Source organism: Lipotes vexillifer, unplaced genomic scaffold (assembly GCF_000442215.2).
Source record: "Lipotes vexillifer unplaced genomic scaffold, Lipotes_vexillifer_v1.1 scaffold3427, whole genome shotgun sequence".
NCBI classification, from domain to species: domain Eukaryota; kingdom Metazoa; phylum Chordata; class Mammalia; order Artiodactyla; family Lipotidae; genus Lipotes; species Lipotes vexillifer.
Window position 1 is genome coordinate 219,582 of NW_006778738.1, and position 24,336 is coordinate 243,917.

A 24,336-nucleotide genomic window follows, 5' to 3' on the forward strand; every position below is an offset into this window, starting at 1 on the left:
AAAATTATAGGAACTGAAGATGAGAGAACAGAGAAGAGTAACAAATGGAATATAGCAACAAATGAACAAATGAAGGAGTCCTTTTATTAGAACATAAGCCAAGGGATCCCCATGTTCTTTTAATTCAGTCAATGATACCATATATTGAATAAATACTTATACATACAAATTCTCCTTTCAAGTTTCACTATATTGAATTTCTGTGTCATGAGATTTAACTGTACCATTAAGGAATATGGACATTGAAACAAAAGCCTACTATCAAATGATATTTAAATTGAGATTAAAGGCAGACATCAACACCAGCCCATTGTTCCTTCAAAGACAACACAATTTCAGAGGCTGAGTCTTTGCTGCCTTGAACAAATTATACCACCTGCCGAGAGAGAGAACTCAATTTAAAAGCAAAGATGGGAAACTGTTATACTCATCATGTATTTTTTTTTAATTTATTTATTTTATGTATTTATTTTTAGCTGCGTTGGGTCCTCGTTGCTGCGTGTGGGCTTTCTCTAGTTGCGGTGAGCGTGGGCTACTCTTCATTGCAGTGCACGGGCTTCTCATTGCGATGGCTTCTCTTGTTGCAGAGCATGGGCTCTAGGTGCGCGGGCTTCAGTAGTTGCGGCATGTGGGCTCAGTAGTTGTGGCTCGCGGGCTCTAGAGCGCAGGCTTAATAGCAGTGGTGCACGGGCTTAGTCGCTCTGCGGCATGTGGGATCTTCCCGGACCAGGGATCGAGCTCGTGTTCCCTGCATTGGCAGGTGGATTCTTAACCACTGCGCCACCAGGGAGGTCCCTTCATCATGTATTTTTGATCAGTGACTGCATGCAAGCTGAAGGCAGGCAGCTGAATCCCATGGATTCCTCCCTTTGATGCACTTCTGGTGTCAAGGATGCCTCACCTATCTCAGAGTCTTGGCATCATCACTGTACATATCGGTGAGTCATCACAGGAACAGTACTGGCTGGATTATCAAAGAGTGATGACCAGAGTCCTCTGATTCCCCACCATAAGGGAAGAGTCCCACACCCGAGTCTGGAGGCCCTTTAAAGTGCAGGCTCTGTTCTATCTCTTTGCCTCACAGGCTGCTGCAGGCTCAGCCTAAGGTCATAGCCTCTGGGGCAAGGAAGACTGTCTCAGATGATCAGAGCTTGCAGGGAAGAGAAAGTTATTCTGGTCCAAATCCTTCACCTTAAAGTTGAAAGGAAGCAGGGCCCCAGAGGAGTAAGGTGGAAGGCCTTGCACACCAAGGAGAAATTTGTCATTTTTTTTCTCTTTTGACAGAGCTTTAAATCTTTAAATCAGGCATGCACTTATTGCATTTAGCACAATGGCAGTAGCAAATAAAGTAACCTAAATGATCACTCCAAAAAAGCACAAACAAAGACAAAAAACCAAAAAGCCTACAAATGCACAGAAATCAGACTGCTTTGGTTCAGACCTTGGTTCTGCCATGTATTCAGACAAGTCACTTTACCTCTTGGTGCCTTAATTTCCTTATCTGTAAAATGAAACTAGTAGTAGAATCTGCTTCAGAAGTTTGTGAGTATTAAATGAGTTAATAATTACAAAGCATTTTATAACAGAGGCTGGCATGCAATAGATGCTCAGTAAATATTACTTCTCAAAATTATGCTATAAGAGGAAAGCCCATTTCAAGTTCATTTCACAGAGGGGCAAAGTGAAGCCCAGAGAGGGGTAGATGCTTGCCTAGCATCGCACAGAAAATTCAGTGTCTTTCTTGATCTTCCTGGTTTTGGGGACCCAGGCCCAAGGTTTAGCACAGGAGGGGCTCTCAGGGGTTGGGAAGCACAGTGGACTTCTGTTTGAAACCCTTCCATGAATCTGAATAAGATCTGTACCTGACCTAATAGTATTGGACTGGACTTCCCTAGTGGTCCAGCAGTTAAGAATCCACTTGTCAGTGTAGGGGACGTGGGTTTGATCCCTGGTCCGAGAAGATCCCACATGCCTTAGGGCAACTAAGCCTGTGTGCCACAACTACTGAGCCCACACGCCGCAACTAGAGAAAGCCTGCACGCAGCAATGAAGACCCAACACAGCCAAAAATAAATAAATTGAGAAGTTAAAAAATATGTTTATTAATTGATTATAAAATAAAATCTGCATTTTCAAGGAGAAAAGTCCTTTCCAGAGGTTTAGCAGATATGGTCTTAAATCTGATTGGCCATACCGGGGTCAAATGTCCATCTCAGGCCATTCAGTCCCTAGCAAATAGGAATGGATTGCCAAGCTCAGAGCAGCAATTCTCAAATTGGTCTCAGGCCCACCTACACTTGTAAAAGTTATCGATCGTCCCAAACAGCTTTTGTTTATGTGTATTCATCTACTGTTATTCATATCTTAGGAATTAAAACTGAGAAATCCTAAAACCAATTTAAAACAATAAGCCCTTACATGGTAACATAAATAATATTTTTTATGAAAACATAATCATTTCCCCAAAAAAATAATTCAGTGAGAAAAGTGACATTGTTTTACATTTTTTGCAAATCTTGGAGCATTTAGTCCCTTTATATTTAAGGTAATTAATTATTTATTTATATTTATTTATTTTTTTGCGGTACTCGGGCCTCTCACTGTTGTGGCCTCTCCCGTTGCGGAGCACAGGCTCCGGATGCACAGGGTCAGCGGCCATGGCTCACGGGCCCAGCCGCTCTGCGGCATGTGGGATCTTCCTGGACCGGGACACGAACCCGTGTCCCCTGCATCGGCAGGCGGACTTTCAACCACTGCGCCACCAGGGAAGCCCTTAAGGTAATTATTGATATGTATTTTTTTTCTGCACCATGAGGCTTATGGGATTTTTAGTTCCCCGACCAGGGATCGAACCTGGGCCCTTGGAAGTGAGAGCGTGGGGTCCTAACCACTGGACTGCCAGGGAATTCCTGATATGTATGTCCTTATTGCTATTTTGTTAATTGCTTTGGATTTGTTTTTGTGGGTCTTTTTCCCCTTTCTTTTGTGATTTGATGACTATCTCTAGTGTTAGGTTTGGATTCCTTTTTCTTTTCTTTTTTCTTTTTTTTTCTTTTTTTTTTTGCGGTACATGGGCCTCTCACTGTTGTGGCCTCTCCCGTTGCGGAGCACAGGCTCCGGACGCGCAGGCTCAGCAGTCATAGCTCACGGGCCCAGCCGCTCCGCGGCACGTGGGATCCTCCTGGACCGGGGCACGAACCCGTGTCCCCTGCACTGGCAGGTGGACTCTCAACCACTGCGCCACCAGGGAAGCCCCTCCTTTTTCTTTTTTGTATGTATATCTATTACGGAGGTTTGGTTTGCGGTTACCATGAGGTTTTTGTGTAGGAGTCTATATACATACGTGATTGTTTTAAGTTGCTGATCTCTTAATTAGAAATGCATTTTTAAAACCTTGCATTTGTACTCTCCTCCCCTCACAATTACTGTTTTGTTGGTTTTTGCGGTATGCGGGCCTCTCACTGTTGTGGCCTCTCCCGTTGCGGAGCACAGGCTCCGGACGCGCAGGCTCAGCGGCCATGGCCCACAGGCCCAGCTGCTCCGCGGCATGTGGGATCTTCCCGGACCGGGGCACGAACCCGTGTCCCCTGCATCGGCAGGTGGACTCTCAACCACTGCGCCACCAGGGAAGCCCTACTGTGTGTTTTTTTTTTTTTTTTAAATATGTAATTAATTAATTAATTTTTGGCTGCACTGGGTCTTCACTGCTGCACGCGGGCTTTCTCTAGCTGCGGCGAGCGGGGGCTACTCTTCGTTGTGGTGCACGGACTCTAGGCGCGCAGGCTTCAGTAGTTGTGGCGCACGGGCTTAGTTGCTCCGCGGCATGCGGGACCCTCCCAGACCAGGGCTCGAACCCGTGTTCCCTGCACCGGCAGGCGGATTCCCAACCACTGTGCCACCAGGGAAGTCCCACAATTACTGTTTTTTGACATCATATTTTACATCTAATTGTTTTGTATATTCCTTAACTGCTTATTGTGGATACAGGTTGTGCATACAGATTGTGGATACAGATTTTACTACTTTTGTCTTTTAACCTCCCTACTAGCTTTGTGTGTGGATGATTTCCCACCTTTATTGTATGTTTGACTTCGCCAGTGAGCCTTTTCTTTCCGTAGTATTCTTTTTTCTAGTTGTGGCCTTTTTTTTTTTCCCCGCTTAGAGAAGTTCCTTTAACATTTGTTGTGAAGCTGGTTTGATGGTGCTGAATTCTTTTAGCTTTTGTCTGTCTGTAAAGCTTTTGATTTCTCCATCAAATCTGAATGTGAGCCTTGCTGGGTTTCCGCATTGAAAAAACCTTATTTCTCGTTCCTCTTCTCCTTGTATCACAGAGTTCTGTCTTCAGGCTTGCTAATTCTCTTTTCCATACACTGTGCTCTATTTCCAATGCTTTCTCATGCATTGTTCATCTCGTTGATTTTGTTCTTCCGCTCCAGAATTTCTGTCTGATTCTTCTTTAGAGTTTCAATCTCTTTGGTAAAGTATTTCTTCTGTACATTAATTTTATTCCTGAGCTCACCGAACTACCTTTCTGAGTTTTCTTGTAGCTCCTCGAGTTTCTTCATAGAGCTATTTTAAATTCTCCATCAGTGAGATCTCAGTAGTCTGCGACTTTAAGTTTGGTTTCTGGAGAATTGTCATTTTCTTTCGTTTTACAGTGTTACCGTGGTTCTTCGTGGTGCTTGATGAGTTGCTCCTCTGCCGATGCATCTGAAGTAGGGGACAACTTTCTGCTTGATGCTAACGATTTAACAGGTTAGAAACTGAGGCGTTTCAGGGAGTTCCCTGGCGGTGCAATGGTTAGCACTCGGCGCTTTCACTTCCATAGCCCCGGTTCAGTCCCTGGTGGGGGAATTAAGATCCAGCAAGCCAAGGGCCACGGCCAAAAAGAAAGAGAAAAAAAGAGAAAAAATAAATAAATAAATTAAAAAAAATGAGGCGTTTCTTCTGTTTTCCAGTAGGTGGTGATACAGCACAAGGTTTGGGTTTCTCTTCCCTGCGCTGCCTCCGGTTCTGTTTGAGAGTCTCCATTTTCCACACTCCACTGCCTTTATCGTTGCTTCAAGCCCTCTTTATTGCTCCTTGTGCCATCGGGGTCATTGGTGCCTTGTTTCCTGCTGGAAACACCAGCAGGTGTTTCCGCCTGGGGCTCGGAGATGGTGTGCTCTTCTCTTACATTCGGGATCCCCACCCCTTGCAGACTCCGCCCCTGGGGGAGGGCGAAGGTGGCGGGGGAGCGGTGTTGCACCTGGCGCCTCTGCCAGTATTGTAAGGTTTGCCGGCTCCACCGCTGCGAGTGGGTGGCCAGGGGTCAGAACTGTGGATGCCTCAGCAGTTGGAGGGATGGGATCTCAGGCTCCACTGCTACCGGTGACTGTGGGCACCGCTGCCGCTGGGAGGTTAGAGTCGTGTGTGCCGCTTCCTCTGCTATTGTTACTGGCTCTCTGGGGCTGCGGCCTCAGCTGCCATGGCAGGAGGGCTGGGTTTGCAGGAACCACCTCCCTGTTCTCTCAGTTCCGCCTCTTCTGTGTGTCCCTGTACATCCCCCTGTAGGTGTTCAGATGTGTGAATTCTCTGGACACCTGGTGTGTTGGACAGAGGTACCTTTGTTGTGTTGTGGATGTTTTAGTGGTTGTAGATTGAAGAGATGGAGTTTTTCATGTGCCATGTTGCTGATGTCATTCTTCTGAAACAGTTATTTTTCATAAAACTGTTAACATGTAACTTTTTTATTTTTGGTGTCTGCGCCGGACAGGCCTGTGGGATTTTAGTTCCCTGACCAGGGATCAAACCCGGGCCCTCGGCAGTGAGAGCTCAGAGTCCTAACTACTAGACTGCCAGGGACTTCCCTAATGATTTTTAAAAATATTAAAAGGGCTTCCCTGGTGGCGCAGTGGTTAAGAATCTGCCTGTCAATGCAGGGGACACGGGTTTGAGCCCTGGTCGGGGCTCCACGTGCCGCAGAGCAACTAAGCCCGTGCATCACAACTACTGATCCTGCACTCTAGAGCCTGCGATCCACAACTACTGAAGCCTGCGCGCCTAGAGCCTGTGCTCTGCAACAAGAGAAGCCACCGCAGTGAGAAGTCCAAGCACCGCAACGAAGAGTAGCCCCCGCTCGCCACAGCTAGAGAAAAGCCCGCGCACAGCAACGAGGACCCAATGCAGCCAAAAATAAATTAATTAAAAAAAAAAAAAGAAAAGAAAGGACATGAAGTCATCACTTGTCTTACTTGTAGGCTTTGGATAATTTTTCATAATGTAACTGTCGATATTGTTAACATCACCCCCATTTTACAGATGAAAGACTGATCCAGAGAAGTAGAGTAATTCGCCTTAGAGCTCACTGCTGGTAAGAAGTGGAGTAGGGATTTGAACCTTGACAGTCCAGCTCCAGTATTCGAGTATCTCATTGGCTCAGCCTAGTTGAAGTGCCACCGTTGATCAAATCAACTACAGTTGGAGGGGAAGTGAAGTCACAAAGGTCAAATAGCATTAAGAGGGTGGGGTGAGATTCCTGGAGAAAGGAGAACATAGTGGGTAGCCATCTCAAGAAGTGTCTTCTAGAGTCAGAGTGGAGTCCTGGGAAAAAATTTTCTGGTCAGCGCTCCAGTTCATTTCTAAAGGTGGTCCATTTTGGCAGTCACTGATGAATTGATTATTAGTATGAGTTTTGGAGGCAAGAAAGCTGGGTTTGAGCCCTAACTCTACTGCTTCTTAGCAGTGTGAACTTGGGTAAGTGTGATGATAAATTCTGTGTCCACTTGGCTAGACTATGATGACCAGCTGTTTGGTCAAACACTAGTCTAAGATGTTGCTGTAAAGATATTTCCTAGACGTGATTAAAATTTATAAACAGTTGGCTCTAAATAAAGCAGACTTGCCTCATCTAATCACTTGAAGGTTTTTTTTTTTTTTTTTTTGGCCGTGCGGAGCCAAAAAGATCTTGCAGTATCTTAGTTCTGTAAGAGCAAAAACTAAAGTTTCCTGAAAAAGTGGAATTCTCCTCTAGATTGCAACATAGATATTCTACCTGATTTTCCAGCCTTCACATTCAGGACCACAACATTAACTTTACCTAAATCTCCAGGCTGCTGGCCTGCCCTACAGATTTTGCACTTGCCAACCTCCACAATCCTGTGAGCGAATTCCTTAAGATCTCTTTCTCTCTCTGTATATAAAATATATATGTATACATATACAATATACATTACACATACACATACACACACACACACAAAGACAGAAGCCCACGTGCCTAGAACATGGCTTTCCTATTGGTTCTATTTCTCAGAAGAACCCTGATTGATACAGCTAGTAAGCCTCAGTTTTCTCATCTATAAAATGGATATGCTAATACTCTTTACCTCACGCCATGGTGAGAATTCTGTGAGATGCCATAAATAAAGCACCAAGATCTGTGCCTGGATCACCATAAACTCTCAACCAATGGCGATGGTGGTTATATCATCTGTGGTGACCGGTTTCCAAAGATGGCTCCCCATAAACCACAGTGCTCAGGATTCACTTCCTTGGGTATTCCCTCTCCTCCCTGAAATGGGCTGGGCCTATGTAACCCACAGAATAAGGCGGATGTGTGCTAGCTCTGGGCCTGAGTCTGAAGGCCCGGCAGCTTCCCACCTTTGCACTTTCGGAAGCCCTGAGGCGGCCACGTAAGAAATCTGGCTACACTATTGGAGAGCAAGGTGGAGAGGAAGAGGGTTTGAAACTGCATAAAGGGAGAGGCCCAGCCTTCCAGCCTTTTCCCACCAATATGACAGGCATGTGAGTGACCCGTCCAGGACATTCCAGCCCAGCTGAGCTCCTGACCAACATCACGTGGAGCAGAACTGCTGAGCTGATTTCGGTCAACCTACAGAAGAGTGAGCAGTGATAAAATGGTTGTTGCTTAAAGCCATTAAGTTTTAGGTGGTTAGTTACACAGCAAGAGATAACTGGAACATCAATATTAGGGGACAGAGACTAATTTCCCCCAGAATTCGTAAAGAGAGGCCAGTATTGGTTTGGAAGAACCATCATGTTAATTTGATTGGACTTTGTCTCTAATTCCCAGAAGGTAACCAAATTCCAAATTCCAAATCTTTGTAATTTCCAGCGATAGTGTTACCGAATGCAAGTCTGTGTGCCCGACGCACAGTGAGGCCAAACAATACCAAAACGTCCGAGTTTGGAGCAGAGAAAGGTTTATTGCAGGGCCATGCAAGGAGATGGGTGGTTCATGCCTGAAAAACCCTAAACTCCCTGAAAGCTTTCAGCAAAGCCCTTTTATAGCAATGGTGAGGGAGGGGCGTGGTTAGTTGTAAATTTCTTGGTGTCAGATCCTTTGTTCTTGAGGTCAGGTCACGGTCAGGTAATGATGTTCCTGTAAATCTCCACCCAACAAATGTTATTCTCTGTTCTGACAAGAAAGGGCAAGGCCCCAAGGCTCAACTTTCACCCTCCGAGGTCCAGGTCCTGGCTAAGAGGAGGGGGTCCCTGCGGGGGCCAGTTACCCTGCCCAGGAGCGTTCGTCCGGCACCCAGTCTGGATCCTCCCGGCTGAAGAGGCAGATCTCAGCTGGCAGTGCCCTCAGGACCAGGTCCCCAGACCCTGCACAGCTGTCATCACTGAGGGAGCCAGGCGCCTAGGACCCAGCCAGCCCTCAGGCTCCTCAGGCCGCCCAAACGGCGGGGGCCAGGTCCCGCAAACTGCATCCCACGCAGACTGCCGCTGCCATTAGGTCGCAGAGGTGGGGATGGGGGCGAGGTTCACCGCAGCCTCAAGGCCTGGGCCCGGCCAGTGGGAGGCTTTGGCGAGGGCTCTGGAGCCCTGCAGGACACAGCCCCCAGCCTATCCCCAGCCCCCCAGCTCACCTGCTGGCCCAAGGCCAGAGTGCCTAGAGGGCCCCCGGGAGAAGGCCGGGATCCGCCTCTTACCTCACTTTTCCCCAGAGAACCACCAACCGCCTGACTGGCAGAAGGGGCCCTCTAACCGGCCAGGCTAGCGGTCTCGCTCTAACGGTCCAGCATTAACGGTCTCCCGGTAACGGTTGCCTGGTAACTGTAGCGCCAGAGGCAGCTATGCGAGGGACCTGTTCTTTACAGGGCAACAGTTGCCCGGTAACTGTCGCGGGGTAACGGCCGCCCCATCCCCATTACAATAGGAGTGTCTTTGTTACTGGTGTGTGTGGGGAACCCCTTGGGCCATCCCTGAGAGTCTTAGAGGGTTTAAGCCTCGCGATTTCGGCCTAACTTCAGGGCTCGTTGAGCGTCCCTGGTTGTTAAATGCTCTGCATGTGCCGAAGGATGATGCATCCCTGAGGATGGCAGTAATACCATGTTTGGGACTCTCCCAGACTTGGTCCTACTCGTCTTTCCCTTTAGCTGGTTATGATTTGTATCCTTTGCTATCATGAAATATAGCTTTATATATTAAATATATATATATAAAATATAGCTGTAATATAATCATAACTGTAATGCTTTCTTGAGTTCTTTTTTTTTTTTTTTTTTTTTAGCAAATTATTGAAACTGCATGGGAACTGGGAATCCTCAAACTTGTAGCCTGCTGGTCAGACGTGCGAGTGGCCTGGGGACCCCTGAACTTAGAGCTATGGTGTCTATAACAGAGGACTGTGTCCCTGACCTGGGGAGTTTGGCTAAACTCTGGGGAAGAAGCCACTGTACGTGCTGACACTGCAGCTGAAATTGTTCAAGCAAGAGAAGAGGCTCCTTAAAATGCTTTGAGAGACAAGAAGAGGATTTGATTTTGCTCCTGAGATGAAAGGTGAAGAGGAGGGAAGGGGAGAAGTTGAAAGGAACCAGCCAGGTGGGGAGGCTTGTCCTCCAAGGGATGACCCCAGCCCTGTGACCCACCAGATTTTCACTCATGTCTACCAAAGTGAAGGGGTCTGTTGTGTGAGTGGATTTGATTGGAAACGTATGAAGGAACTGTCAGGGAGGGGGAAATTTTCCCTTGGACCCATTTTGAGGTCTTGTGGCTGGACTAATAATAAAATTGACACAAGACAGATTAACAGGAGAAAAAGAAAGTTCATGCGCATGGAGGTCTCATAGAAATGGAATCAAAGAAGTGGCCAAGGGAATTCCCTGGCGGTCCAGTGGTTAGGACTTGGCGCTTTCACTGCCGGGCCCAGGTTCAATCCCTGGTCGGGGAACTAAGATCCTGCAAGTCACTTGGTAAGGCAAAAAAAAAAAAAGGATTATATCTCTCTCTTTTTTTTTTTTTTTTTTTTTTTATTTTGCGGTCCGCGGGCCTCTCACTGTTGTGGCCTCTCCCGTTGCGGAGCACAGGCTCCGGACGTGCAGGATCAGCAGCCATGGCTCACGGGCCCAGCCGCTCCACGCATGTGGGATCTTCCCAGACCGGGGCACGAACCCGTGTCCCCTGCATTGGCAGGCGGACTCTCAACCACTGCGCCACCAGGGAAGCCCTATATCTCATTTGTAAATAAGGATCATTTGAAGAATGCAATCATGGTGGTGGATATAAAAATAACACCTTCATGGATTATGAAAAGGCCTTTGACAAAGTTCTATAACCACTCTAGATAAAACACACACATGTACAAATAGTGAGAGATGGATATGTGAAGAATTTCTACAAAATTAGGACAAGTTAATGATGCTTCACTATCATTCATATTATTTTACATTAGAAAGAAGGTACCAATAAAGTACCTTCTGTCTAATGTATAAATAAAGAGAAAGAAGTCAGAAGTATAAAAATTATAAAAGAGGCAATACTGTCATTATTTGCATAGGACTTGTTCCCCAATCTAGGAGATTCAAATGAAAAACTACTGTAAAACAGTAAGAGAATTCAGTATGTTAACAGGCCATCAAATAAATATGCAGAAATAAATTATTTTCAAATACACAGGCAAGCTTTTAGAGAATATAACAGAGATAATCCTCATTTACTATAGAAAAAACATAAAAGATAAAATGCCTAGGAATAAATGATTAGACCTGTAAAAGACCTACTTTAGGAACACTAATTTAAGGACAAACATTAATACTCTTCTGAAGGATACAAAGGAAGTCTTTAAAAAATGGAAAAATAAATAATTTGGATATCTTAGAGATGGCAGTTATCTTTGATTTATTAAATATGTGATTCTAATAAAGAACTTTGAAATAAGGTAAGCTGACTTTGAGGTTGACGTAGTCATATAAATAAACAAAAATAGCCAGAACACTCTGAAAATGAAGTATAATGAGAGGTTTTAGCATTATTACATGTAAAACTAGTTAGAAAAATTTAAAAAAACAGTTTAGTATATGATGAAGAGGCATCTTTAAACAAAGTTAGTGGGGAAAAGATGGGCTAGTTAGTAACTGGTGTTGGGGCAGCCAGGGAGCCACCTAAAAAAGAAAATTTGGATCCTTACCTCATATTGTACATCAGGATAAATTCCGAATGGTTCAAAAATTCAAATATGAACAATAAAACCACACACATACATACACGTGCACACACACCGAGAAAACCTTGAGTTTCGAAATCTTGCAGGTTTTTTCTCTTTTCTTTTTTTTGGCCACGCTGCACGGCTTGCAGAATCTCAGTTCCCCAACCAGGGATCAAACCCGTGCCCCGGCAGTGAAAGCACTGAGTTCTAATCACTGGACCACCAGGGAATTCCCCAAATCTTGCAGGTTTAAAAGATAAAAGGAAACAAGAGCAAAAATCTCCATGCCAAAAGGCTTTCAGGAAAACCAAAGACAAATGACAACCTAGGAAAAAATATCCATAACTCACATTACAAGCTATTATCATATCTCATCTCACTATTTCATTAATAGTTAACAGAGTCAATAAAGAAAGGACAAAATTATTCAGGAAAGAAATGGAGAAAAGATTTTGAATAGATAGTTCATGGAAAAGGGAATATGTATGATTCAAATGAAAAGATTTAACTTCCCTCATAATGAGAGAAAAGCAAATTAAAACTGATATACCATTTTCCAACTATATAGACTGGCAAAATCCAGACACTTGATGACTTACTGTGCTGATGAGGCTGCAGGGGAAATGTCCATGTTCAGCAGTTGCTGGTGGGAGTGTGAAGAGGTACAACATGAATGGAAGGCAACTTAGTAATATCTATAAACTTTCACATGAGTGCATTCACCTCAGAATTCTCACCTCTGGAAATTCGTACTAAGATATTATACATAACAAGGAATCTAAGAAGCTGATGATTATAATATGCACCATTATTTTTATGAAAATGCTGTATTACACAATCAAATGTAAGACACACCCCAATTTCAGAGACGTCAATATATGAAAAGTGCATTTAGAAGCAGAGCAATGCTGTATTTGTGCCCATGCCATGGGATATACAGACAAGATTACCTATTATAGCAACTTTTTTGGCCAATAGAAAATGATGGGAAAAAACCTAAATGGCCATCAGTATGTTCCTGGTTAAGTAAATTACAACATAACCACAGAATGGAATAAAACGCAGCTCTAAAAAAGAATGAGGAAATGTAGTGGTTTGGAAGGATCTTTAAGATAAGTTCTTACTGAAAATGCAATGCATAAATCAATAAATATAATTTGCCAACTTTTGTGAAGAAATGAAAAAAAAACCCACCCAGATTTGTATTTGCTTGTTTATACATAGGGAAACTGAAAAGACAGAAGAGGTACTGTGGTTACAGATGGGAATTGCGGTAGGTACTGGGTGGGCAGGGGGAAAGGGATAGAAGACTTTTCATTGCACACTTTATATTTTGGGGGCTTATACATAAGATTATTTACCAAAAAAGTATTAAAAATTGAATGAAAGAAAAAATCCAGAAATTTCTGATAGTCTTGAATACATAATTTATCATGTAATATATCCAGTATTTACTTTGCCTTTCATTTGAAATGCCTCAGAAAACACAAAATCAATCTTACACTATGGGCTCTATTGGCAGTTTTTCTTCATCAAGTCTCAATTATATAAAACCATTCTTCACTTTAGTGAAGCAATTTTAAAAGACATTTCCACAATGCAGGGAAAACAATCTGGATCAATCACAAACTCAAAGGACGTTAGAGGAGTCATAACGGTTTTTATTTTTTTCTGTTTCTTTTCGGATGGTTTTTCTTGATAAGCTTCCTTTTCTTTTTCAACTGTGCCTTGCCTTATTCTCAAATACTTTGACTTTTTAAAATCAAGTTACAGGATTGGTATGACTGTACTTAACGCAGAGGTTCTTGGAGTAGTTTCATCACTAAACTATTCTCTACCGATAAACTTATCACAACCAAGTTCTTCTATCAGAGGATTGATAATTTCAGATGCAGTCAGAGTTATACTAAATGTTAAAATATCAAAATCCATCCTCTGAGGATTCCGCTGATATTCGGCATCAAACGCTGCTTCCCTTGCTCTGCAAGCTTCCACAAATCTCCTGCGGCGTCCTTCAAGCTCCTGAATTCTGCCGGGAGCAATTGGGTAGTGTTCCAGATAGTGGCGGAGGAGCTGCTGATAATTAATTCCTAAAATGCCAAGTGGGTGACGGAGGCGGAGATTCGGCAACGCAGCCAGGCCTGGACTGTTCCCGGGCCTGGTCTGGCGTCTGTCCTCAGGACCCTCTTCCTCTGCTGGCTCCGCCAACAATCGGGCAACCTCTGCAATCCGGGCTTCCCTAGCCGCCGCCATCGGACCTTCCCTGGCATCCGCCACTGGACCTTCCCTGGCCGCCGCCATCGGACGGTCCCTGGCCTCCACAGGCTGCGCTGGGGCCGGCTCCCGCCTCCCGCCGCCTACCTCCGCCTGTGGGACGTCGCCGTTGTCATTCGCCGCGCCCTTCGGTGGGACACTGCTGTCTGCAGGCAGCTCGGACATCCCGGACCGCGGGGTCAGCTCGGCCGCTCTCAGAAAAACTGGAATAACGGTACAGCGCGATCAGCGACGTGCACGTAAATGCGCGTGCGTGAGCGCTGTGCACAGGGTCAACGCTGTGGGCAAACCCACGTGCACGAGCGTAGGGCCTGCGGCTGAACCTAAGAGCACTGCGCATGAATCATCCCCACGCGCCTGCGGTCTTCCAGGTGCCACCTAGCGGCCGGAAGAGCCAACAAACACACCTGAAACCTTCCCCTGTTACCCAGAATGTCTAAGGGCGGAGTCGAGCCTTGTTTTACATTTCAACCAGTTTAATGTTTACAAGGAAAGTCTCACAAGATTGCTTCCTGTTGGCTTTCCCAAGATTACATCCTAGGATGCCTCTTCCTTCTTGTTCTCTAGTGATTATAATGCCACCTCTATTATATACCCAGATAGTTTAGATTCATGGGTTATTTTGGGGGTAGGGTGTGGTTCTTTATTCTTTTCCATTTATTCATTTGCCTAGCTTCACCCATACCAATCCTCTTAATTACTGAAACTTTGTAATAACGTTCCCTTGTTATTTAAAAAAAAATGCTTTGGCTATTCTTGGACATTTATTTTTTTCTAAATCTTTTTCATACAATATAACATGCAGGAAAAATATACAAAATATAAATATACGGCTGAATGATTTATCGCAAAGTAAACGTCCATGTAACCACCACCTGGGTCAAGGAATTGAATATTTCTAGTATCCCAGAATCCTTTCCCCCTTCTTATCACTATTGTCTCCTTTCTACCCAGAGGTAACTACTATACTGATACGTATGGTAATCATTTCTTTGCTTTTCTTTATGTTTTACTACCTAGGGGTGCATTCTGATACTGTAGTTTAATTTTGCTTGTTTTTTTGAATTTTACATACTCATGTCTCGTTTCTTTCCCACAACATTATTTTTATGAGACTCACCTATGCTTTTCATTGTGGTTATAAATACTTCATTTTCTTTCTTTTTTAACATCTTTATTAGAGTATAATTGCTTTACAATGGTGTGTTAGTTTCTGCTTTATAACAAAATGAATCAGCTATACATATACATATATCCCTACACCTCCTCCCTCTTGCGTCTCCCTCCCACCCTCCCTATCCCACCGCTCTAGGTGACTTAATTTTCTTGATAGTTACATATCCATTACCATTATTATTTATTTTTTTTGCAGTACGCGGGCCTCTTACTGCTGTGGCCTCTCCCGTTGAGGAGCACAGGCTCCGGACGCGCATGCTCAGTGGCCATGGCTCATGGGCCCAGCCGCTCAGCGGCATGTGAGATCTTCCCGGACCAGGGCCACGAACCCGTGTCCCCTGCATCGGCAGGCGGGCTCTCAACCGCTGCACCACCAGGGAAACCCGCATTTTCTTTTAAAAATAAATTTATTTATTTATTTATTTTTAGCTGAATTGGGTCTTCGTTGCTGCACACAGGCTTTCTCTAGTTGCGGCGAGTGGGGTCTACTCTTCGTGGTGCGCGGGCTTCTCATTGTGGTGGCTTCTCTTGTTGCGGAACACGGGCTCTAGGTGTGCGGGCTTCAGTAGTTTTGGTTCGCGGGCTCTAGAGCGCAGGCTCAGTAGTTGTGGCTCACAGGCTTAGTTGCTCCACGGCATGTGGGATCTTCCCAGACCAGGGCTTGGACCAGGGCTCGAACCCGTGTTCCCTGCACTGGGAGGAGGATTCTTAACCATTGCGCCACCAGGGAAGCCCCGAGGTTGCATTTTTGTTTTCCTGGTCCAAGCACCACATTTATAAAACACAACATCCAGCCTATGTGTTGCTTCAAACACAGCTTCACCCCAGCATCTGGGCAATGACTAAGTGTGTGGCTACTTAAAGACAGCTCCCAGGCTGGTCTGGAGACCAAAGGTCCATTGCTGCCACCCTCAGGCTGCCTGGAAAATCACAAATATTTAATAGAAGAATCCCCAGACTTGTATAATAACATATTATTAGAGGGGGAACTAGAAATTGCAGTAATTTGCTATAATACTATGGAGGCAGATATCTGTCCTGTCTTTTGAGGCCCCAAATCACCTTCCAGCTGAAGCTGAAAGGCCCTCCCATTATCCAGGGATAAGAATAGCTCTAGAGAAAATTATGGTGTATTAAACAGAAGTGCTCATGTGGGGAGATGAAAGCAAAAATTTGAGATAGATTCCAGGTTAGCTATTGCTCCCAAGACCCTTCCTGTGTGCGGCTGTAGCATCTTTGACTCACCGCCGGCATTTCAGAATCATTTGAGGACAGTTTTAGTCAGGGTGCAGACTAAACAATTGAGGGAGCTGATATCAGGGGCTCCACGCTGGTATATTTTTACAGGAAAAAATAGAGAATTTAAACCCATGGTCATACAATTAACATTTTAAAAGAGGAGGTGAAGAGTTTATAAGGAAAGGGACTGGATCATCTCCCAAAGGCTGCAAAAGCCTGTAATAAATAGCACTGGTGGGATATTTATCCTTACTGGGAACAAAGACTTCCTTTAAAGGATAAATACACATGTTGACCTAAATCAGTACTTCTATGGATGTGGGTTGAAACCACAACTCAGAATCTGAACCTGGCTTAGGACTATTGGGGAAATCATGATGTCATTCTTGCCTCTTTATTACCCCTGATTATTCTAGGCCTTACATGTTCTGCTCACTAGATGGGCTTGAGCTGACTTAATGGTGGATATAGGTGCTTCTTTCTCTAAGGGGATTTTCCAGATTTGCTTATCTCTCCTGAGATAGTTAATGCTGTGCTGAGGTCTAAACATGGTGTTACAAGCCTTGTCTCTTTTCCCAAGTTTGTTACTGCGCTAGCTTAATTGTAAAAGTGGCCCCAATTCTCCATCCTCTCTGTTTCTACACCCTTTGTAATAATAGTTTGTAGCTCTTCTCATCAATAAGTAGATTCCTTTTCTCCATCCCTTGAATCTGAACTGGCCTTGTGACTTGCTTTGACCGATAGGATGTGGCAGAAATGATGGTGTATCAGTTTCAAGACTGGGCCTCAAGAGGCATTTCATGCTTCCGTTCTCTCTTGGACTCCTGTCTCGACCAAGAGAACAATCCTGGACCAGCTTGCTGGACGGTGGAAGACACTCGGGACTGGGGAAAGTGGTCTCCAGACAAGGCATTCAAGATTAGTCAGTCCTGGGAATTCCCTGGTGGTCCAGTGGTTAGGATTCAGTGCTTTCATTGCCAGGGCCCAGGTTCAACCTGTGGTTGGCTCATGGCAGGGTCGGGGGGAAGATCAGTCAGCCCCATCTGAGCCACTAGCTGACTTTTAGGCTCATAGACTAAATAAATGCTTGATGTGATTTGCCATGCAACATTATTGTGGCAATAGATAACTGCTCCAGAAATTGATATCAGGAGTTGGGTAGTGCCCTAAGAAAAGGCTAAAATACGTAGGGAAAACAGTGAGGAAATTGTTATTGGAACAGAAAAAATGATGACTCGTTATGATGTAGTGAAATAATTGGCAAACTGTTGCCTGTGATTACCCAGAAATAGAAACAGAAAATAGAAGGTATTTGGTTAAGGAGATACCCAGGCATAATGCTGATTACTCACTGATGAGTATGATACAGCATAGCAAGAAAGGGTTGACCTACAGAAGAAACTGGCTGACTTTCCAGAAGAATTGAAAGGAAATGTAGAGAGACTATGACTTGCTAGGTTGGGAAAGAACAGCTTTTTTCACATCCAGTGAAAAAAAGAGATTGTCAAAGTGAAAAACAGCCTGTGAGTATAGATCAGATTAAAGGTGTGGCTTTATGACCCTTTGTTAAAAGTTCAAAAATGTGAGGCAGTGCCATAGGTGAGCTTCCCAGCTAGAAGAAAGGGTTTCTAGGAAGCCCACAGGCATGGTCCTGCAGAAGCCTGATCTTAAAATAGAAAGAAGTCTAGAGGAAAAGTATGTTTTCCCCCCAACTTTATTGAGATGAAATTGACATGTAACATATAAGTTTAAGTTGTACAATGTGATGGTTTGATACATGTATATATTTTGAAATAATTACAATAGGGTTAGTTAACGCTTTCATCACCTCACATAATTAACTTTTTTTTTTTGGTGGTGAAAACATTTAAGTTTTATTCTCTTAGCAACTTTCAAGTATATAATATAGCATTGTTCATTATAGTCACCATGCTGAACATTAGATTCCCAGAACTTATTCATCTTATAACTGGAAGTTTGTACCCTTTGGCCAATGTCACCCCATTTCCCCCACCTCCCAGCCCCTGGCAACCACTAATCTACTGTCTGCTTCTGTGAGTTCGGATTTTTTAGATTTCATATGTACGTGATATCATACAGTATTTGTCTTTCTCTGTCTGACTTATCTCACTTAGCATAATGTCCTCAAGGTCCATCCATGTTGCGAACGGCAAGATTTTCTTCTTTCTCATGGTGGAACAATATTTCATTACATATACAATGCCTATCTATCTGTCTATCTATCTATCTATCTATCACCTATCTCTCTCTCTCTCTCTCTCTCATCATCTTTATCCACTCATTCATAGACAGAAATGTAGGTTGTTTTCATATCTTGGCTATTGTGAATAATGCTGCAATGAACACTGGGGTACAGATATCTCTTTGAGATCCTAATTTCATGTCCTTTGGGTGTATACCCAGAACTGGGATTGCTGGATCATATGGCAGTTCTATTTTTATTTCAATTTTTTGAGAAACTTCCATACTGCTTTCCACTGTGGCTGTACCAATATACATTCTCACCAAGAGTGAACAAGGGTTCACTTTTCTCCACATCCTTGCCAACACTTGTTATTTCTTGTCTGCTTGATCATGGCATTCTAACAAGTGTGAGGTGATATCTCATTGTGGTTTTGATTTGCATTTCCCCAATGATAAGTGATGCTGAACACCTTTTCATGTACTTCTTGGCCATTTGTATATCTCTGGAAAAATGTTTATTCAAGTCCTCTGCCCATTTAAAAATCAGATGGTTTTCATTTTTGCAATTGAGTTGCATGAGTTCCTTATATACTGTATTTTGGATATTAACCCCCTATCAGATAGGTGGTTTGCATATATTTTCTTCCATTCCATAGGATGCCTTTACATGTTGTTGATTGTTTCTTTTGCTGTGTGGGAGCTATTTATTTATTAAATTAAAAATTTACTTTTATACAATTTTAAAGCTTATTTTCCATTTACAGTTACTACAGAATATTGGCTATATGTCCCGTGTTGTACAATACACACCTGAGCCTATCTTAACACCTAGGAATTTGTGCCCCCTTCTGCCACTGCTATATTCCGCCCCCCCCCCACTGGTAACCACTAGTTTGTTCTCTATATCTGTGAGTTTGTGAAGCTTTTTAGTTTGATGTAGTCCCACTTACTCATTTATTTTTGCTTTTGGTATCACATCCAAAAAAATTATTGCCAAGACCAATGTCAAGGCGCTTTTTCCCTGTTTCCTTCTAGGAGTTCTATGGTTTCAGGTTTTATGTTTAAGTCTTTAATCTATTTCAAGTTAATTTTTGTGAGTGGTATAAAATAGGGGTCTAATTTCATCCTCTGCATGTGATTATCCAATTTTCCCAATACAATTTATTGAAGAGACAATCCTTTTCCCATTGAGTATTCTTAGCTCCCTTGTCAAATATTAGTTGACCGTACATGGGAGGGTTTGTTTCTGGGCTCTCGATTCTGTTCCTTTCATCTATGTGTCTGTTTTTATGCCAGTACCATACTGTTTTGATTACTATAGTGCAATATAGTCTGAAACTTCTGTTTCAATGACTTCTTATCACAAGGAAAACAATGAAAAATACTTGTCTCTGTACAGCTATCTCTTTGGTATCGACATGTATAATCAAGTGTGGCTCATTCATCCTGGAATGTAAGTGAGCAGCTCTTTGAAATTAAATCAAATCAGACTGAAACCTGAGGAGCCTCTTCTCAAACTGCCCCACATCCCTTTGTACCAGAAGCAGAGGAGGGTGTTCAAAAGTTATCTGTAATGCCGTAAAAAGTGGCACCTATTTTATACTTTTTGTCTATTCTAGCACCCAAAACAGTGTCTTTTATTTTTTTATATAGTGGGTGCTCAACAAATATTTATTGAATTAGAATGAAGTCCACTTAGGACTTTAAGCTCCCTCTACCCCACCACTGACTTTCATATACCAAGGTCTCCAATATTCCTGAAGCTCCTTTGTAGCCTCCCAAATTTCGAAAGCTAAATGAATGATATGAAACTCACAAACATTCATTCAGTAGGTTTAAAATATCTTGTCCAACAGGTGTGCAAAGAAATTAACCACTTTGCTTGACTTTCTTTTTTTAATATTTATTATTTAATTAATTTTTTTGGCTGTGTCAGGTCTTAGTTGCGGCACACGGGATCTTTGTTGAGGCATGCGGGATCTTTCGTTGCAGCGCTCAGGCTCTTTGTCACAGTGTGCGGTCTCTTTGTTGCGATACACGGGCTTCTCTCTACTTGCAGTGTGTGGGCTCCGTAGTTGTGGCGGGGGCTAGAGAGCGAATGGGCTCTGTAGTTTGCGGCACGTGGGTTCTCTTGTTGAGTCGCAGGAGCTCAGTAGTTGTGGTGCTTGAGCTTAGTTGCCCCGCGGCATGTGGGATCTTAGTTTTCCCCACCAAGGATTGAACCTACATCCCCTGCATTGGGTGGCGGATTCTTTACCACTGGATCACCAGGGAAGTCCTGCTTGACTTTCATCTGTATCTTTTTGCTTTTCTTTCATCTGTATCTTTTTGCTTTTCTTTCATCTGTATCTTGTCAGAGTTCTGAAGCTACCAAAGAAAATAACCCATGCCATTAATCTACTGCCTAGGATACAATATTTCTGCAGGAAGTGTGACAGCTCTCCAACCACGACAGCTGTTCTCAGGACCTAGAAAAACTCAACCTGTTTTGAGTTTCACAAATGCATCTCTTTTTATTTGTGACTTGCTATTGCCAACAATGGAATTAGGATACTGATCAGCCACAAACCACTAATAAAATGATCCCAGAATTGCTCTGCCACAAGAAAATATAGAAATGCCCCCCACCTCACCCCGTCCCATAAGCAAACCCTAACTTGAGCCCAAGAATTAATTCTTCCTAATTATATCAAAATTACTTTCTTTTACCCTCAAAATATTGGCATTGTACTGGAAATACTGATACAAAACCACAGTGACATCGGGGCTTCCCTGGTGGCGCAGTGGTTGAGAGTCCGCCTGCCGATGCAGGGGACACGGGTTCGTGCCCCGGTCCGGGAAGATCCCACATGCCGTGGAGCGGCTGGGCCCGTGAGCCATGGCCGCTGAGCCTGCGCGTCCGGAGCCTGTGCTCCACAACGGGAGAGACCACAACAGTGAGAGGCCCGCGTACCGCAAACAAAACAAAACAAAACAAACAAACAAACAAAAAACTGGTTACATATACTGTGGTACATCCTTAGAATGGAACAGTGCACCTTTGTAGAAGGTAATTAGGAAGATTTCTATGTATGGACTTAGAAAGGTTTCTAAGTTACAATGGTAAGTTAAAAACCGAGGCATGAACTAGGATATATCTCTTTTGTGAAAAATAACCTATATTTGTATTTGTGTTTTAGTCTATGAAGACACTTTGGAAGAACACATAAAGAACAAATAACTGTGATTATCTGTGGGGTTGTAGTAGGAACTGGGTGGATGGGAACTGGCAAGGAAGACTTTTCACTGTATCTTTTATACCTTTTCTCTTTTGAGCCTTGTGAAAGTATTACCTATTCAAAAGATAAAATCAATAAAAATTTAAAAGTGAAATATGTCCTTTTCATATTTCAGATGTTCTTGGAAACACTTTAACACACAGACATAAAATATATGCTTTGTTCTATTTTGATTTTACTTGTCATTTAAAATATCTTAGGGCCCGCTTGCCCCAACTAGAGAAAAACCCGCGTGCAGCAACAAAGACCCAATGCAGCCAAAAATAAATTAATAATTAAAAAAAATCTTCCCTGGTGGTCCAGTGGTAAAGAATCCGCCTTCCAATACAGGGGACGCGGTTTCGATCCCTGGTCAGGGAACTAAGATCCCACATGCCACGGGGCAACTAAGCCCACACACTGTGACGAAAGATCCCGCATGCCGCAACTAAGACCCAACGGAGCCAAAAATAAAAAATAAAAATAAATAAATAAAATAAATATTAACAAAAATCTTGGAAAAGACAAAACTAATCTTCCACTAAGTAATCAGTCTTTGTTGATTATGACACAAAGGAATTACAAATTCTGAAATTTCAAAAGTTCCTCAATAGTCTTCCATTCCTAATCTTCCAGGTGTTAAGTTTAGAAACTTGCATCTTGTAGTTATTTCTTTTCTCAACTTGGTTAATATCCATGGGCTTTGCTATTGGCAAGTTGTTGAGTCATGCTTTATTCTTGTAAAACAAACCTCTGTAGTGAGGCAAGCGTAAAAGATACTTTCCACAATGCAGGGAAAAGAATCTGCATCAATCAGGATTTTTCTAAAAACAGGCTTCAAAAGACCCAAGATTTACGCTCCCTGTTTTCTCTTGTTTCCTGATGATATTTTTTTTTCAACTGTGTAAGAACTGCTTTCTTTTCCCTTATTTACAGTCCACTCCACCTGCTCCAATCAAAATGTTTTAGTTGTAGGATTGGCAAACGACTCTGTCTTAAATGAATCCAAAAGAGAATGGCAGGGTTCTCTTCTTCCCCTCCCGATGTACAGGACATCGCGTGTAACTCTTCCCTGTCTTTCAGCTCATCGCAGCCGAGTTCTGCAGCCAGGTGACTGAGAGCCACAAATGTAAAGAGATCTTCGATAAATGTATAATCAGACAGACGCTGGGATAACGCGTTTGCCAGCTGGCATCGTGGGCTGCTTCCCTTGCTCTACACACATCCCTAACACACCCAGTTGGGTTAGTCAAACCCTTAATCGGCTGCCGGGGGCACTGGGCACCTCTTCCCCACACCAAGGCTGCGCCTGCCCCAAGTCAGGCTCGTGGGAATTCGGCCGGGTCGGGGCCGTTCCCCTGCCGGGGCGACTCTCGGGGACCCCCGTCCCCGCGTGGCCCAGCCACCGGGCCTTCTCTGTCCTCGTCCGTCATCCGGCCTTCCCCGGGCTCCGCAGGCCCCGTAAGGGCCGGCTCTCGCCTCCCGCCGCCGACCTCCGCCTGCGGGACGTCGCGGTCACCATTCGCCATCGACGAGCCCGTCGGCGGAACACAGCTGCCTGCGGGCAGCTTGGGCATCTCGGACCGCGGAGCCCCCGCGGTCGCTTCTCAGAAACTTTGGAACAACGGAACGGCACAATTGTGCGCGTGAACATGTGAGCGAGTGCGCATGCTCGTGCGTATCTCTGTGCGCGTGCGTGCACGTGAGCGTGTACGCTCGCGCGGGTGTGTTTAACTGGTATGCTTGTGTGGTGACCGTGCCTGTGAGAAGGTTCATAATGCTAAGTTTTGGCAAGGCTTTTGTTGCTGTCAGTCCCCAACGAATGACAAGGGCTGCTTCATACTTTTAAGTTTTAGTCAAGAATTCTTTTTTTTTTTTTTTTTTTGCGGTACGCGGGCCTCTCACTGCTGCGGCCTCTCCCGTCGCGGAGCACAGGCTCCGGACCCGTAGGCCCAGCGGCCATGGCTCACGGGCCCAGCCACTCCGCGGCATGTGGGATCTTCCCGGACCGGAGCACGAACCCGTGTCCCCTGCATCGGCAGGCGGACTCTCAACCACTGCGCCACCAGGGAAGCCTTAGTCAAGAATTCTTGGTAAGGCACACCTACACCATCAGTGTCTCGGTCCCTGTTTTTAAAGAAGATGTTGGGGATAGGAGTTTATTAATTAATTTATTTTTGCTGTGTTGGGTCTTCGTTTCTGTGCGAGGGTTTTCTCTAGTTGTGGCAAGCGGGGACCACTTTTCATTGCGGTGCGCGGGCCTCTCAGTATCGCGGCCTTTCTTGTCGCGGAGCACAGGCTCCAGACGCGCAGGCTCAGTAGTTGTGGCTCACGGGCCTAGTTGCTCCGCGGCATGTGGGATCCTCCCAGACCAGGGCTCGAACCGGTGTCCCCTGCATTAGCAGGCAGATTCTCAACCACTGTGCCACCAGGGAGGCCCTGGGTCCCTATTTTATTTTAGAAAGCTGTGCCACTTTTGATGGTGGAAACCTGAAACTGCCCTCCCATGCATGCTGTTGCGTCATAGACTCTTGCCCCTCTTGGCGTTCCTCACCTCCTTTTCTCTTTCCCGCTTTTCTCTTTCCATTCCTTTCCTCCCCTCCCCCCTCTTTCCTTTCTCCTCCTCTCTTCCCCTGCTACCTTCTCCTTCCATTCCCCCTTTCTCTCTTTACCTCTGTCCTCCCGCTCTTTCATCTTCCTTCTTCTTCCAGCCTCCCTGCCTTCCATTTCTTTCTCCCCACCCCTTGCCTTTCG

At 44.3% G+C, this 24,336-nt stretch overlaps 1 protein-coding gene across 1 annotated transcript; it reads right to left on the reverse strand.

Annotated features, from left to right (window-relative positions):
• Nucleotides 1-13,258: 13,258 nt before the first annotated feature.
• On the reverse strand, nt 13,259-13,870 carry LOC103068420 (EP300-interacting inhibitor of differentiation 2). Its single transcript, XM_007451787.1, has one exon. It carries the CDS (start codon nt 13,868-13,870, stop codon nt 13,259-13,261), a length of 612 nt encoding a protein of 203 aa, XP_007451849.1.
• Between the last annotated feature and the right edge of the window lie 10,466 nt (nt 13,871-24,336).

Coding starts and splice junctions, on each gene's coding strand:
- LOC103068420 (XM_007451787.1), bottom strand. CDS start 13,870: ATGTCCGAGCTGCCTGCAGACAGCAGTGTCCCACCGAAGGGCGCGGCG.